General features: G+C 22.2%; 1 protein-coding gene across 1 annotated transcript in view; it reads right to left on the reverse strand.

The window, feature by feature from the left end:
• Nucleotides 1-14225, reverse strand: part of LOC105364802 (uncharacterized) — a 98751-nt gene that overhangs the window by 27232 nt on the left and 57294 nt on the right. Inside the window, exons 2-4 of the mRNA XM_011502831.1 lie at nucleotides 11148-11320; nucleotides 2129-2339; nucleotides 187-298 (exon numbers count right to left, since the gene is read on the reverse strand). Of these exons, the coding sequence (XP_011501133.1) occupies nucleotides 187-298; nucleotides 2129-2339; nucleotides 11148-11320 (496 nt within the window). The remainder of the gene's footprint in view (nucleotides 1-186; nucleotides 299-2128; nucleotides 2340-11147; nucleotides 11321-14225) is intronic.

The raw sequence follows: 14225 nt of genomic DNA on the forward strand, positions 1-14225 counted from the left end.
TAGTTAGTGTAAAATTCAATTCATTAGTTTTATTTAATTTTTTTTTTTTTTTTGTAATGAATAAAAAATTATATTTCTCAAGTTAATTAAATAAGTAATAGTATTATTAGAATTAAGTCAATGATTGAAATTGTAATCTTTAACAAGTATTGGAATTTATGAGTTTTATTACACAATTAAACTCACCAGTAAATGAAGGACGGAGGCTCAGGTGTCTGCAGCACAATACAGGTCAGGTTGATGTCGCTACCACTCTTGATGTAAAGCTCCGCGTTACCCAGGATTTTCGCTTTTGACACTGTAAGTGTAGACATTTTCATTATGAAAGAGAATGGGATGAAGATATGATGCACGTTAAATAAGGGATGGTGAGAGTTTTCATTTGTACGCTAATTACTTTGAACTTTTCGGTATGGGAAGAGCTAACGCACCCATCTTGTATCACGATGTTCTCAAGTTTTTTTTACAAAATTTATAGTTTCGATAGACAATTGTCAATAAAATGATGCTTTTAATTATTATTTTTATGCGGAAATTTTTAATCATATTAGAATAATCATTTACATGTATTAAAGTTGTTTTAAAGTATACATACGTTTAAAAAAAATTTGATTGAGCCCTTCGCATCAACTTGTTAAAATTATTTATAAACATTTTGAAACTGAATTAGTAAATTTTAAGCAAGGTTCTCAAACTTTTAAACATTGTTTATTTTTAAAAATTGCCGACATTTATTATGTAGCAAATCAACAAAGCATAAAAATGAATCTGCTTTTTGTAATAATTTAAATAATTAAAAATAGACTTTTATTAGCTTACTTTCTTAGAATTTTAATAAAATTATTATCAGTTTATTTTTTCAGATTTATTTTTTACATCTTAAGTTAAAAAAGAATAAATTAATTTCACTTATATATTGAAGTATAATTTTATCATTAGTACTTTATGGAAAGAATTACGTGTAGGTAATGGAATTACGAAAATCTACTTAAATTCAATTTTATGTTTCAGGAACAATTGTATACCTTACTATTTCGTGAATTATAATGATTGAAAAAGGAGAAATACTTAGTCCGATTTCTGTTTAAACATGATTGTAGCATATTTATAATCTGAATATTTTATGCAAGTAAACTGTAAAAAAATATATCAATTTTAATTTAAATAGATTATGTCGTATTACTGTTTAAATTAGTATATTTACATAATAGTCAATATTATTCAAATGCAGTTAATTTATATAATTTTATGAAATGTAATTTTTATCTTTTTTAGAAAATACAAAAAATTTATATATTTGGAGATATTTTTATTTTTTAATCCTTCCATTTACTAATTCATTAAGTTGTATATGTAGTTATTATTCATAGCTTTTAATAAATAATTAATTTAATATCAATCTTAGAATAATATTTAAAAGGTTCAGCTTATTCTTGAAGAGCAATCAAAATATCTCTTCTTCAATTCAATAACATATAAAAATTAAAGTTCGAATGCATGTAAAAGTATAATTATCTTAGAAACGTATACAGTTCAAAAATAAAATAGAATAATTTAATAATCCATAATAGGACAATGAAAATATTTATAGGCAACAATTATAGAAAATACAAAAATTCGTTTCAGTAGATTTTACATCAATTAATATGACTATTGTTCTGAAATTTTTATTTTACTTCGTATATAAGATTATGAATCAATTACAATAATTATTAATATATTTCGCTTTTATATAAAGAAATTCATATTTTAATATTACAACAGTTTATTATAACTTTAATATTAATTTTTATATTTATTTATATTACATAATTTAATCAAAATTTTATAATCTTAATCAGCTTCCTCGTCAAAAGTACAATTATAAGTTATTTTGAGAGCAATTAATAATGTCACGAAACTCAAGAGTCATTATGCAAGCTTTTTTGAAACAATAAGTTATTATTAAAAGTTTTAGTACATATACGAGTTTCTTAATCTATTAATAATTCACTTAAACTCAAATTTTGTGTAGGTTTTAATTGCAGAAAACTTTTTTAATAAAATTAATAACAAAACGAGAAGTAATACATAAAATTTACTGGTTTCTTATGTGTTTGTATTTGTACATTATGTATTAATTACATACCAACAACACTCAGCTTGTAAGCTAAACTAATCTTGGGTTCTGTCGAAACTTGGCATTCATAGATGCCGCTGTCGCGAACTTGAGGCGAACTTATTTTAAGTGTCCATTCGTCGGTACCATCACTGTGTAAGGACTGGAAACGTTGATCATTCGTATATGTTAGAATACCAACTGTTAAAATGTGCAGATCGCGTTTTCTTATCCACGATACCTATTGACACATAATTAATTAATTTAATTATTTTATAAATTCTTTACAAAATATCGTGAAAGAATTGCAACTAGACAATTTTTATACTATAATTTTAATATTGAAATTGAGTCCATAAACATAATAAATAGGGAGGAATTTTAGTAAATCATTTTCGTCACTATATAATCTGTTTAATTATATAATTAATATTGTTCATTTGAATGAAAGTATTTTATTAATATTTTATAAAACGTAAATATTTAGAAGAATATGTTATTTTCATTATATAGAAATAATTCGTCGACGGAGTTGCCAATTTATTAGTGAAACTATATATTATTAATAAATTGTGTATTTAATGCACATACATTTTAATACATGAAAAATAATAATTAAACTGAAACTAACTTATCAAAATTCTTTTTTTTTTTATTTTTATATAATATGGTGGAGGCAAAATATATATTTTTTTATTTATAGTTGGTAATGAAAAATAAACATACGAATGAGAATCTTGTTATTAATTAATAATTTATAATTTATATTTGGATTATGTTTTTCTAAATTATATTTTAATTATATTTAAATCTTTTTACATTTATTACAACTGAAATAAGAAACATTAGTTCATGATAATTATTATATTAAGATGAGGAGAATTAATTTTATTAATCTAATATTATAAAATATGGTAAAAATACATTAATTCTATCTTATCCAGGTTTTTCTATATTATTGCACTATCACGTGGTATTGGGTTCTAATAATTTTTCTAATATTTATTGGATCCGTAATGTTAAAAATATCATAGTTAAGAAAAATTTATTAAAAACTTACTATTTTCTATCGTCAAATTTAGTGAGGATTTTACAAATATGCATTAATCTAAGCTTTTTTTTATCCCTCATAATAGGTATGCTTTTATTGAAAATATTCTTTATGTATTTTTTCTCATTGTTAGCTAGCTATTTCTCTTTGTCTAAAAATATATGCAATAATCCTTTATAAAATATGTAAGAAATCTCTATAAGTTTAAGTTTTTGTAAATATTCGTCCTGTACAAAATATTCTACGTTCAATGACAAATATTAAATACTAACGTAAAAGAAATATTAAATAAAGACAAAATAAAGTTCAAAATTATAATTCGATATATATATATATATATATAAGCATATATTAAAAATATTAGAAACAATATAAAATGTTACAATACAATCATATATAAAATAAAATATATTTATTTTATTTTATTGTTATTTAAGTTATATAAAAATGTGTTTGTATAGTTAAAAATTGAATTTTACTTTTCTTTTTTAATAAAGTGTATGTAAGGGCAAATTATAATTTTCTATTTAATTTGTAGTTTTGCAGTTCTTTATGGTCAGTAATAAATACAAAAAAATTTAATTTACGAACTTATAAAGTATAAAAACTGTTATTTTAGAATTACTTAGTACAAAATTACTTCCTTGTAGTCTTTAAGCGGTATATTGCTTAATTTTCCCAATAATTTGTCTGTATTATGTAATGTTTTGTTGAACGTAAAAAATTATTTTACTTTGAACTCCATTTGATATGTTTAATAATTATATTATATGTTGTTCTAAAATTGACCGGGGGAAAATTCTAACAATTAATGGTAGGCATTAATTGTGTTTTATCTTTTTTCTGTATTATGTCTACATGTCATTGTTATATATATATATATATATATATATATATATATATATATATATGCATACAGAGCTAATTATAAATTTATTTTAATTATTAATTATTTTTAAATTCAAACAAATTAATGCAAATTTAAAAATTCATAATAAATTATATTAACAAGAATGTGTTAAGTTGCAAGTCGACATACAGTAGTTGGATTTATTGTCCGTAATGGAATACGACGATTCAAATATGCGAGCGACTAGACTGTTAGCTAAAACGCTTCCCTCTTCGATTTACGATAAGACAAGGATTATGCGCATTTCAACGAACTATTGGGGCTATTTGACAGAGAAGGAGGAACATCGTGTAAATTCACCAAGCTGCAGAATCGACATTGTGGATTCTGCGCGAGAATCAGCGACCAGATGTCATTATCCAATCATTGAAATGATTGTCCTTCTCCTGAGTTTCCTTCTGTTCATCCATTTATATCAGGGCATGATTATCGAGGCATCACATACGAACAGAAATATACGAACCTGATAATCATATTGAATCATCTGATTATAATTTGTATGTTTTGAAATATGCGTTCAAGCAAGTATGGTAATATTGATCAGAGTGATGTGATTGATCATATTAAAATATAAAATTAGTGAAAAACGAAGTTTTTTCATTTTTTATCAAAAGAACAATTGTATATATTCATTTGTACAATGCATGAATATAATATAATGTATATTTTTATATTAATATATTATATTATATTATATTATATTATTGCCATTATATAATAAAATAATATATTGTTTATTAATATATATTATTATTATGTATTTCTTTTATATATATATATATATATATATATATGATAAATACGATTTAGAAAGAGAGCATAATTTCGTTTTACATATACAATACTGTTTTCTATTTTAAATCATTTAAAAATAATGATTTTAATCAAATTCGAAGATTTTATTATTTATATTACATTAAATATACGATTTTTAACTTTTATATAATTTGCTATTTAATAAAGTGAATAAAATAAATTAATATAGTTATAATTTATAAAATTATATAAAATATTTAAACTTACTTAAAAAATCATAAATAGTTTTCAATTTAAACATGATAATTTATCAATTAATCGTTATATTTATAAGTGTGTTTATAATTTATCAAACTTTTGCTTACTTTTACTGTATAAATACATTCTTTTGCTACCAATCATGTTATTATAATTTTCTAATTATAATTTCTATTCATAGTGTACAGTACAATATTTAAAAGAATATATGAATTTTTACAATGATGTGGGAATGGAAAACACTAAAATTCGTATATTAAAATGCAATTTTATGAATAGTTTTTCTGTAAAAGTCACATTATAAATGATGTTTTTGTTATATACTTTGGCTAACCTGGGGCAGATCGCTAACGTAGTAGTTCATTTGTGTTTCCAGGTACGTCGAAAAGGAGGAACCATTATTGTATCGACTATACTTTTATTCATTACGAAACAGTTTTTTAAAAATCTTTCTATTTATTATGCTGTTTATAGTGTAAAAACATATATTTATTTTAGACATTTAAGGATAACAATTCACCTTTCTAAAGTACCTGTTTTTTATAACCATATGGCTTGAGATTTTTAAGCCAAAGATTGTATTAATTTTCCTGTAGGGTTTTCTTTTCATGTATAACAACATTCGTGAATTACTATTATATTTTATGGTTTTCTTTATTTTTTTTCTCTTAGATTGTCGAAAGGAAGCAAAATATCTATTTTTTGGATATTTTTCAATGTTTTGTAATTTTATTTTTCGCATGTTATGTGTTGTACATTACTATATTAAGGAGCAGGTTGCATTTTATTATGAAATTTGCATGTGTTTTATGAGAATTCAATTATTGTAATATAGCTTTATCTAAGTACCCTTAAATATCGATTCGGATTAGCAACCTATATATTTGCACTTGTATTTAAAATAAATTTGAACTAGTTTTAGAGTGTTGTTCTAATGAGAAGTATCATAAGTTGATGCAATATCTTGCTTAAAAACAACCGACACTAAAGGTAACATAAAGAGAATTTTCTTTAATACTATTATTGATAGATACTTTTGGTTCTTAAATTGGCACTTGTATCACAAATAACATTTATTTATAAGAATGAATGAGTATTTATTTATAGATCGTTTTTTATTCGTAACATTTGTATAGTACAATGAAAAACGTTATTTATTATGTTTTATTTGGACAAGCTTCAGGAACTTGATAATAATTTTTTAGCGTAATATCCGTGATAAAATAATAGGATACAAAGCATTAAAGCTTACCCGTGAATGTTCTCATATTAGTGCAGTACATCTTCAATGATTTAGTAGAATAGTAACTTTCTTCGCTAAGGATGGAAAAAAATGTCTGAATTTTTTCTAAACCTCCTTTCAAGATCATAAGTTGCTAATACTTACAATTTATAATCTATAATATTATGTTTTTTTTTAAGAATTCGAATAGCTCTTAGATGTGGAAAAGTTTTTTTAACATTAATATTTATATGTTTAAATACGTAATATTCTATTAGAGTTTTTCAACATTTAAATGGCTTTTCGTAGCAGCTTCTCCATAAAATAATGTGCTTTATATATATATATTTTTTTTTCTTCTTCTATTTTTCTTCTATTACGTTAAATTTGAAGGAATATGAAAACATTTACTTAAAAAATTCATAAATATTTGTTTAATTATAATATAATATTGTTGGTCATATATTGATATACTTTATCATATAGGGATACAATACTTTGATTATATTTATATATAAATATTTTATATTTGATGTCTTTAAATATAAGATAAATACATTTTTACTTTCGTTAAAGATATTTTATGTTCTGATTAGTATGAGTTGATCGTTCAGTATATTAATTTATATTTCTAATTCAAATAAATTTTATAAAACCTTTTCAATCGCTTATGGCACATTCAATTATTAAATTAAAAATGATTATATTACATTTTCAACGAGTTTTTAATAAAAAGATAATACCATTACAAGTTGTGAATAAAAATTTGCAAAGACAAATCATGGTAAAACAACTTGCATAATAATATTGTTGAAATTATTCATAAATTTACATCGAGTTTTATCCCCTTGTAACTTACCATAATTAAAAGTGATCTAGATCGGCTTAGTCCGTTGGACTGTAAAGTTATTATAAGCCTATTCTATTCTATACATTACAGAAATTGCAAATAATTCATCTTTATGCATGGATTATGACATTTGTAGATATTTACAATACCAGCTACAAAATAGTAAATAAATGCAAAACCATCTGTTAATCATTCGCGAGCTATTCCAGATCGATTCGCTTACTCCACCCCTTTTGACTTATATGTCCAATTCCATAATATATTTTATACATTTATCGAGTATTCGATTTTATATTTCATGTTCTGATTCTTTATATAAATGATTATTAATCGTTTTGTACTTGTTTGTAATATAGACGTTTCAACGTGCAACAAATTATAGTATTTAAGATAATTTTCATGCAGTAAATAACCTAAATATTCTATAGTAATTTATGGTGTTTATTGGGTATATAGGCTGTATTAATTAATTTCCTTTTTATTTAATTATCTTATACAAATAGTAAAATTGAAAGTGAATTTTGATTTGCGGTTCTCTTCTCTAAATTTCTGTAAATTATTTTATATAATAAAATATTTATTATTTATTATAAATCACATTCGGATATTTGTTATATTATGAATTTTGCTTCAAATTGATAATCAAATAAGTTATTAAAATCATCATTTTACTACGTGTCTTGATATTCTACTCTATTGTATTAATATTAAATTGCTATTTGTAATATAAACGTTTTGGAATTAAATTATTGGTAGATTTAAAAAATATGAATTTATTTATCAAAAACAATATGTACAACTAAATACTCATTATATATCACTGAATATATGCTTATTGAATGTAATATGTTGATTGCAAATTTTTACTTTATATTTTTGAAGTATACTTTCATCATAATCACGAAATCTGTTTATTAGATTTACATCTAAATTAAATCGTATTCTATCCTATGCAATAATGCATATTTGTTTATTATTTTGATTATATTTTTAGAAATTTTTTTTATATAATTCTCTGAATCGAATTAGTATTTTTATTTGTTAAAGGTAGTACTCAATCAACAGCATCATAAATTTAGATATATTTGCTATTGCGTCATGTCTGTAATGAATAGCAATACCTCATAACGGTAAATTATAGATGTATAGATATAAATGAAAATTATGGACGTTTTCGTAGAAGATTATAATTGATTCTGATAACAAGTCTTTAAAAAATACATAGGCCAGAAATTACAAAAACCGTGAAAAGATATATAACAGCAACAGAAATAATCAATAGAAGTTTGAAGGAAATTACAAAATTTTGTGTCAAATACAATAGAAATATACGAATATAATTTAAATAGCGTAGAAACAATTAAAGTTATCAATAGATAGAACGATTTATTTGCATAAAAAGCAATATAATAGTTGTATATGAACCATACCTTAAATAAAATAAAGATTTTCAAGGTACAGTAATAGCGAAGTGGTTTAAGGTCATATACTATTTAAATGTAATTAAGTTCAGGTAATATTATTTCGATGCATACAGCTAAAAATTTAAAAGATCAATACTTATGAATATATTCACTCTATAATTACTTATAATAAATTCATCTGAAATAAAATTAATGTCTATTTTTCATTATCGTTACTGACTGATATAAACCAATATTGTAAAATATAAACAATTTTACATAATATAAAATGACAATGGATAATTAAAGACATACTGATTTGATCGTATGGTATCTTAAAGTGCAGAATTTTGAAAGATGTAAAAGTTATTATTAAAACTATTTTTCAAAATATTTGTGTAAATGATCTCACAAGTAAATGTAATTAGATTAAATATATTGCATTATTATGAATCGTAAAAATTCTTATGTATGATTATCATAATGCTGAATCATTGTAAGCATAATTATAGTAATATCATTATATATAAAATGTTTGCATAAAAATGTACAGATATAAAATACTATTCTTATATGACCATAATTTATTCATTATATTAAAATAATTTGCACTGTAGAGAATAGTATAAAAATTAATACAGTAAATTAAAAAATATATATTATAGAATATAAATACTAATAATAATAATAATATATGCAATATTGAATAATAATAACAAGTATTGATGAATAATTAAAAAAAATAATACTTTAAACTATATTGTTTTTGAAATACATAACACCTATACACAACATTTTTAATAATTTCTGCATATGTATTTTTAATTTGCTGTGTATGTAATCTACGTATACATAATCGTATATATATATATATATATATATATATAGAATCAGTAAGAGATTATGATTATACTTTATCTAAAATATTATATAATATTTCATACATATACATTTATTTTATATATATACATATATACATTATAAATTAATTAATAAACATTTTTTAAGTTCTTAAATAAAAATTATTTTTTCATTTATTATGTTGATATTATGTAATAAATTATATATCATAATAAACATTATGATAATAAAATTTCAATTATAAGCGAACTCTTTAAGAAATTTCTTCCATTCAAATTTCATTTATAAGATCTATTTATGAACTTATGTATTATGGACTTATGTATTTATTTTTAAAAAAGAGAATCAAAAAGAGAATAAATTATAAATTTTTTTTTAATATATATGCTAAGAATTCATATTATGATACTTTGTATTATATAATGTAAACATTTTTAAGTACTATTTTTTCTAACATTATATACTTTATTTTAAAAACCTTAATAATTTTAATTGAAATGAAAATAAAATATGAAAATTCTTGATTAATTCGGTCAGTTATTCTATATTAGAGAATCATAGAGATATAAATGTAATAATAAAGCTAGTAAAAATTTTCTAATTATTATATAAGTTAAATATATTTAAATTAATAATACTTTAAATTAATAATACTTCTAAGGATAAGAAATAGGAAAAGTGATATCAAAACATTGTTGCAAAGAATTAAATCTTTAAATAAAGAATGATAATTAATTTTAAAATACCAAATTTATGATATTATTATAATTCGTGATATAAATACATTTAGTATTATTTTATATTTTCGACCATTTATTAATTTGTTTTTTAAATCAAATGTTTAAATAAAAATATTGATTTCAATATAATTAAAGAAATTATAAATATTATATTTTATGCTTGAATATGTATTTAAATTATAATTATAAATTCTATATATCAAATTTAATAGAAAGTGTGGTGTTATTATTATTAAAAATAATAAATGTAAAAAATGTACTTGTTAATTTTAAAAATAATTATTGGAAAATAATAAGGTAAAAAACACAGTAAGTACTATGATATCTGTTAAAATTGAATTGCAACCACATTAAGGAGGTTCTATATTTTCAATTCGAAATTGCCCTTCTAAATGAATGATCACTTTCATACCTTTTACATGACTGCACTGACTCGACTCTTCTTCCTACGCAAATTTCTGCTAATTTTCGTGGGGAAAGTACGCGGGAATAATTAAGAACATACCATATGTAAGGATTATACTTTGAGTTTTCCTCATTATATGAATTCTATGTACAGAAATGTACTTTGACGTAAGTAGTGTCAAATAACTGTAAAACCCCATTATTTTATTGGCATACGTAGTATCACTATGCTTGAATTAAAATTTATTTAACTTAATATACTCGTAAAATAAATAACTTTAAATTTATTTTAAGTTCTATGCTTTTTTCTTATTTTTTTATAATACTTTAATTCTTTAATATTTATTCAAACTGAATAATTTAAGGTAATTATAAAGGGTAAATAATAAGTAATTAGTTGAAGTAATAAGTAATACTATTTATTCTGGAAAACAGTATACAAGCGCGCGCAAACACACACGTACACACACTAATATATATATATATATATATATATATCTGTTTGCGTATATATATTTCTATATATACTATAAGTATGCTACTATTAGATGTAATTACATGAAGCAATAAAAAGTTATGGCGATAGAACTTACCGCACGATCACCGAGATTGCGGACTTTGCAATGTAGGTAAGCCGACTGACCAACGGTTGTAGTTGTATCACGCTTGGTTGCATTGTCGAAGTACGGTTGGTTGAAAGGTTCCCAATACGATGACGGATGGTGTTCTACCACCGAACCACCACCACCGCTTTTCGCCGCACATTCTGTAAGCGTGAATAAAGCCAAGATTATTATGCTATGAATAAAAAACTATACCGTTACTTTTCAAATATTATAAATAAATGAAATTAAATGAAATAAATAAAAATAAATAAAAATAAATGAAATAAGAATTATTTAAATATTCATACTCAAGTGAACTCCATATAATATTTATAATTATGCCATTTTAATCAAGGCTTCTATGATTTTTTTTCTCTTCGTATTTCAGTATTATATTTGATACTTCTTGTTATTTTTTATAAATTGTACATTTTTATTATGGTTTAATACAATCGAAACTGATTTTATATTATTGAGTAAAAATTATTATTATTTTAATATAAAATATTAATTTCATTTACTATTTTAATAATTTTTTTTTAATATAAATTTATAAAGTTCGATAAAATCGAATTGTCTAATTTATAATCTATATTACACATATTAAATATAATCGGTAAAGTTCATTACACATAGTAATCTGAAATAATTTTGTCAAATATTTTATTTTTACTTTTCTTTTGACTTTTCTAATTAAATAAAAGAAATAATTTGCATGCATATTTAATTTTGATAGTGATAAATTAAGAAAAAATTGTAATTTGATGTATAATAATAGAATGAGATTATTGAACTTTTCGACATTGTTGGAAAATGTATTTCAACAATGACAAATGTTCGTACCTTTCAGTATGATCAATAAGATCTTGACACATCCAATATCACTAAAATTGTATACATTCCCGAAGAATGCGTCAATTCTACAACTATAAATTTATTTCTCCACATCCTTTATTTTCCTTATTCCTCTATCCATTTTATTTTCTCATACAATGCATTATAGTGTATATATATATATATATGTATGTATGTGTGTGTATATACATAGGTATAATTAATTTATAAAAATCATTCATTTAAATGTGTTGGAAAATTGATTGATTCAAAATTGAGTGCTTGAAAATAGATTGTTCGAAAAGAGCATTTTAATATAGATGGATTTTATTGAGTATAAAACAAAAATCTTTATATAAATATTTTTATACATTTTATAATTTTATAAAAAATTACGTAATAATCAAATTGTAATAAAAAATTCTTTATATAATTAAATGAATTGATCAATATTAATTTCATTATAAATTGTATATTTTAGATCATATTTAATAATATCTATTCTCGTAAATTTACGAAACAGAATCAATTTTTTATACTTTCACATTTCTGTTCTAAATCTATATCTTTCATTTCTTATATATAAATAAATGAAAGTAATTATTCGAAAGTATTTCATTTAAGTCAATTAGTGAAATTGAATTTATAATGATTGTGAAAATAATGTTTCTACTCCAATATTTAATAGATTAAGTTTGTATAGTCTGTACAATGTGACCGTTTAGGAAAATTAACATCGCCACACAAAATTAAATAAAAGGACAAAAAATATTGCTAATATTTCATATAATATTAATATATTCTATCAAAATCAATTGAAAAGAATAATAATAGCGCCAGTAATACCATTAGCAACAAAAATAACAATAGTAATTAGTAATAATAATAATGAGACAAAGAACAAGAAGAAGAACAAGAACAAAAACAAAGAAGAACAAGAAGAATAATCAGAATAATAATAACAACAATAACATTATGTGAATTTAAAAGGTAGTATTTAGTAAACTGAAATATAATCTAATTTAAACATTTAATGTAGAAAATAGGTTTTTTAGTTCATATATTAATGTTATCGTACATTACATTTTTTTTCAGTAAGTTTGCTAATATAGGATGTATAAATTTTAATTATATTATAAATATAGAAATAAACTACACATTTATTCCCATCAATAAAAAGTTACAATATTTCAAAATAATAAAATAATTCATTGAATAAATACATTTCTGTATTTACTCATTATAAGAAAACTTATGAACAAGTACTGTCTATCAGTTATTACGAAAAGTTTTCGATCATACGATATTCATTTTTTTCATAAATAGTATATCTTTAAAGAATGTATGTTATTTAAAAATATAGAAAAAACTAATATTATTTTATTAAACCAATTAAATTGTTTTAATTAGATTTGATTAGATAGAATTGTTTTGATTAGATAAGATATTAACTCTAGTATTATCAAAAATAATTGAAATTATACATAGATATCATAAATTTAGATTATTACTTTCAAATATATTTCATTATTCTTTATCTACTGATTTGGTAAAATTTGCGTATCATTTTTACATTTAGTATTGATGAAATTAGTGTAATTAAATACATTTTATTTTATGTATATGCAATATAGTTTTCTATAATTTCATTTGATATGTATAATAATAAATAACTTTGCAGTATTCTTTTTTTATTATTGAACATATTTACATTATTACACATATTTTTATTAAGATTTGTATAAAATATAGAGATTTGTATATTTAATAATCTTAATTTCAGTTTCTTCGTACAAAATAAAGACCAAGTAATTAAGAAAGGCAGAGAGAGAGACTAAAATAGACATCGAGATCGACAGTCATACAGGCAATGAGATAGATTGAGTTGGAACGGAAGTAATCGAATTTTCAAAGCATATGATCAATGAAGAAATCAATTCAGAAGTACAAGTAGATTTTCGCAAGTCGCCAAATTCGATCCAAGCCACATCGATTTGTTGAGCGGGTTACGTGAACGAGAGAAAGTACATTTACGTAATGTGCTATGCTTGCACTAGGGTGGAAATGAAATTTTACAAGATAACTTGAAGAAACAGTAGTTTGTTAGAATAGAATCACCACATAGTTCCATTTTCGTCCAGACTCCTTTGTCATTGGAACCAGATTAAAGAAGAAATCTGTTACGTCCACACCTGCTTCAATCCACAGTGCTTGAAGTTGCCTTATTTTGAA

This window comes from Ceratosolen solmsi, unplaced genomic scaffold, assembly GCF_000503995.2.
Source record: "Ceratosolen solmsi marchali unplaced genomic scaffold, CerSol_1.0 scaffold15, whole genome shotgun sequence".
Taxonomy (NCBI): domain Eukaryota; kingdom Metazoa; phylum Arthropoda; class Insecta; order Hymenoptera; family Agaonidae; genus Ceratosolen; species Ceratosolen solmsi.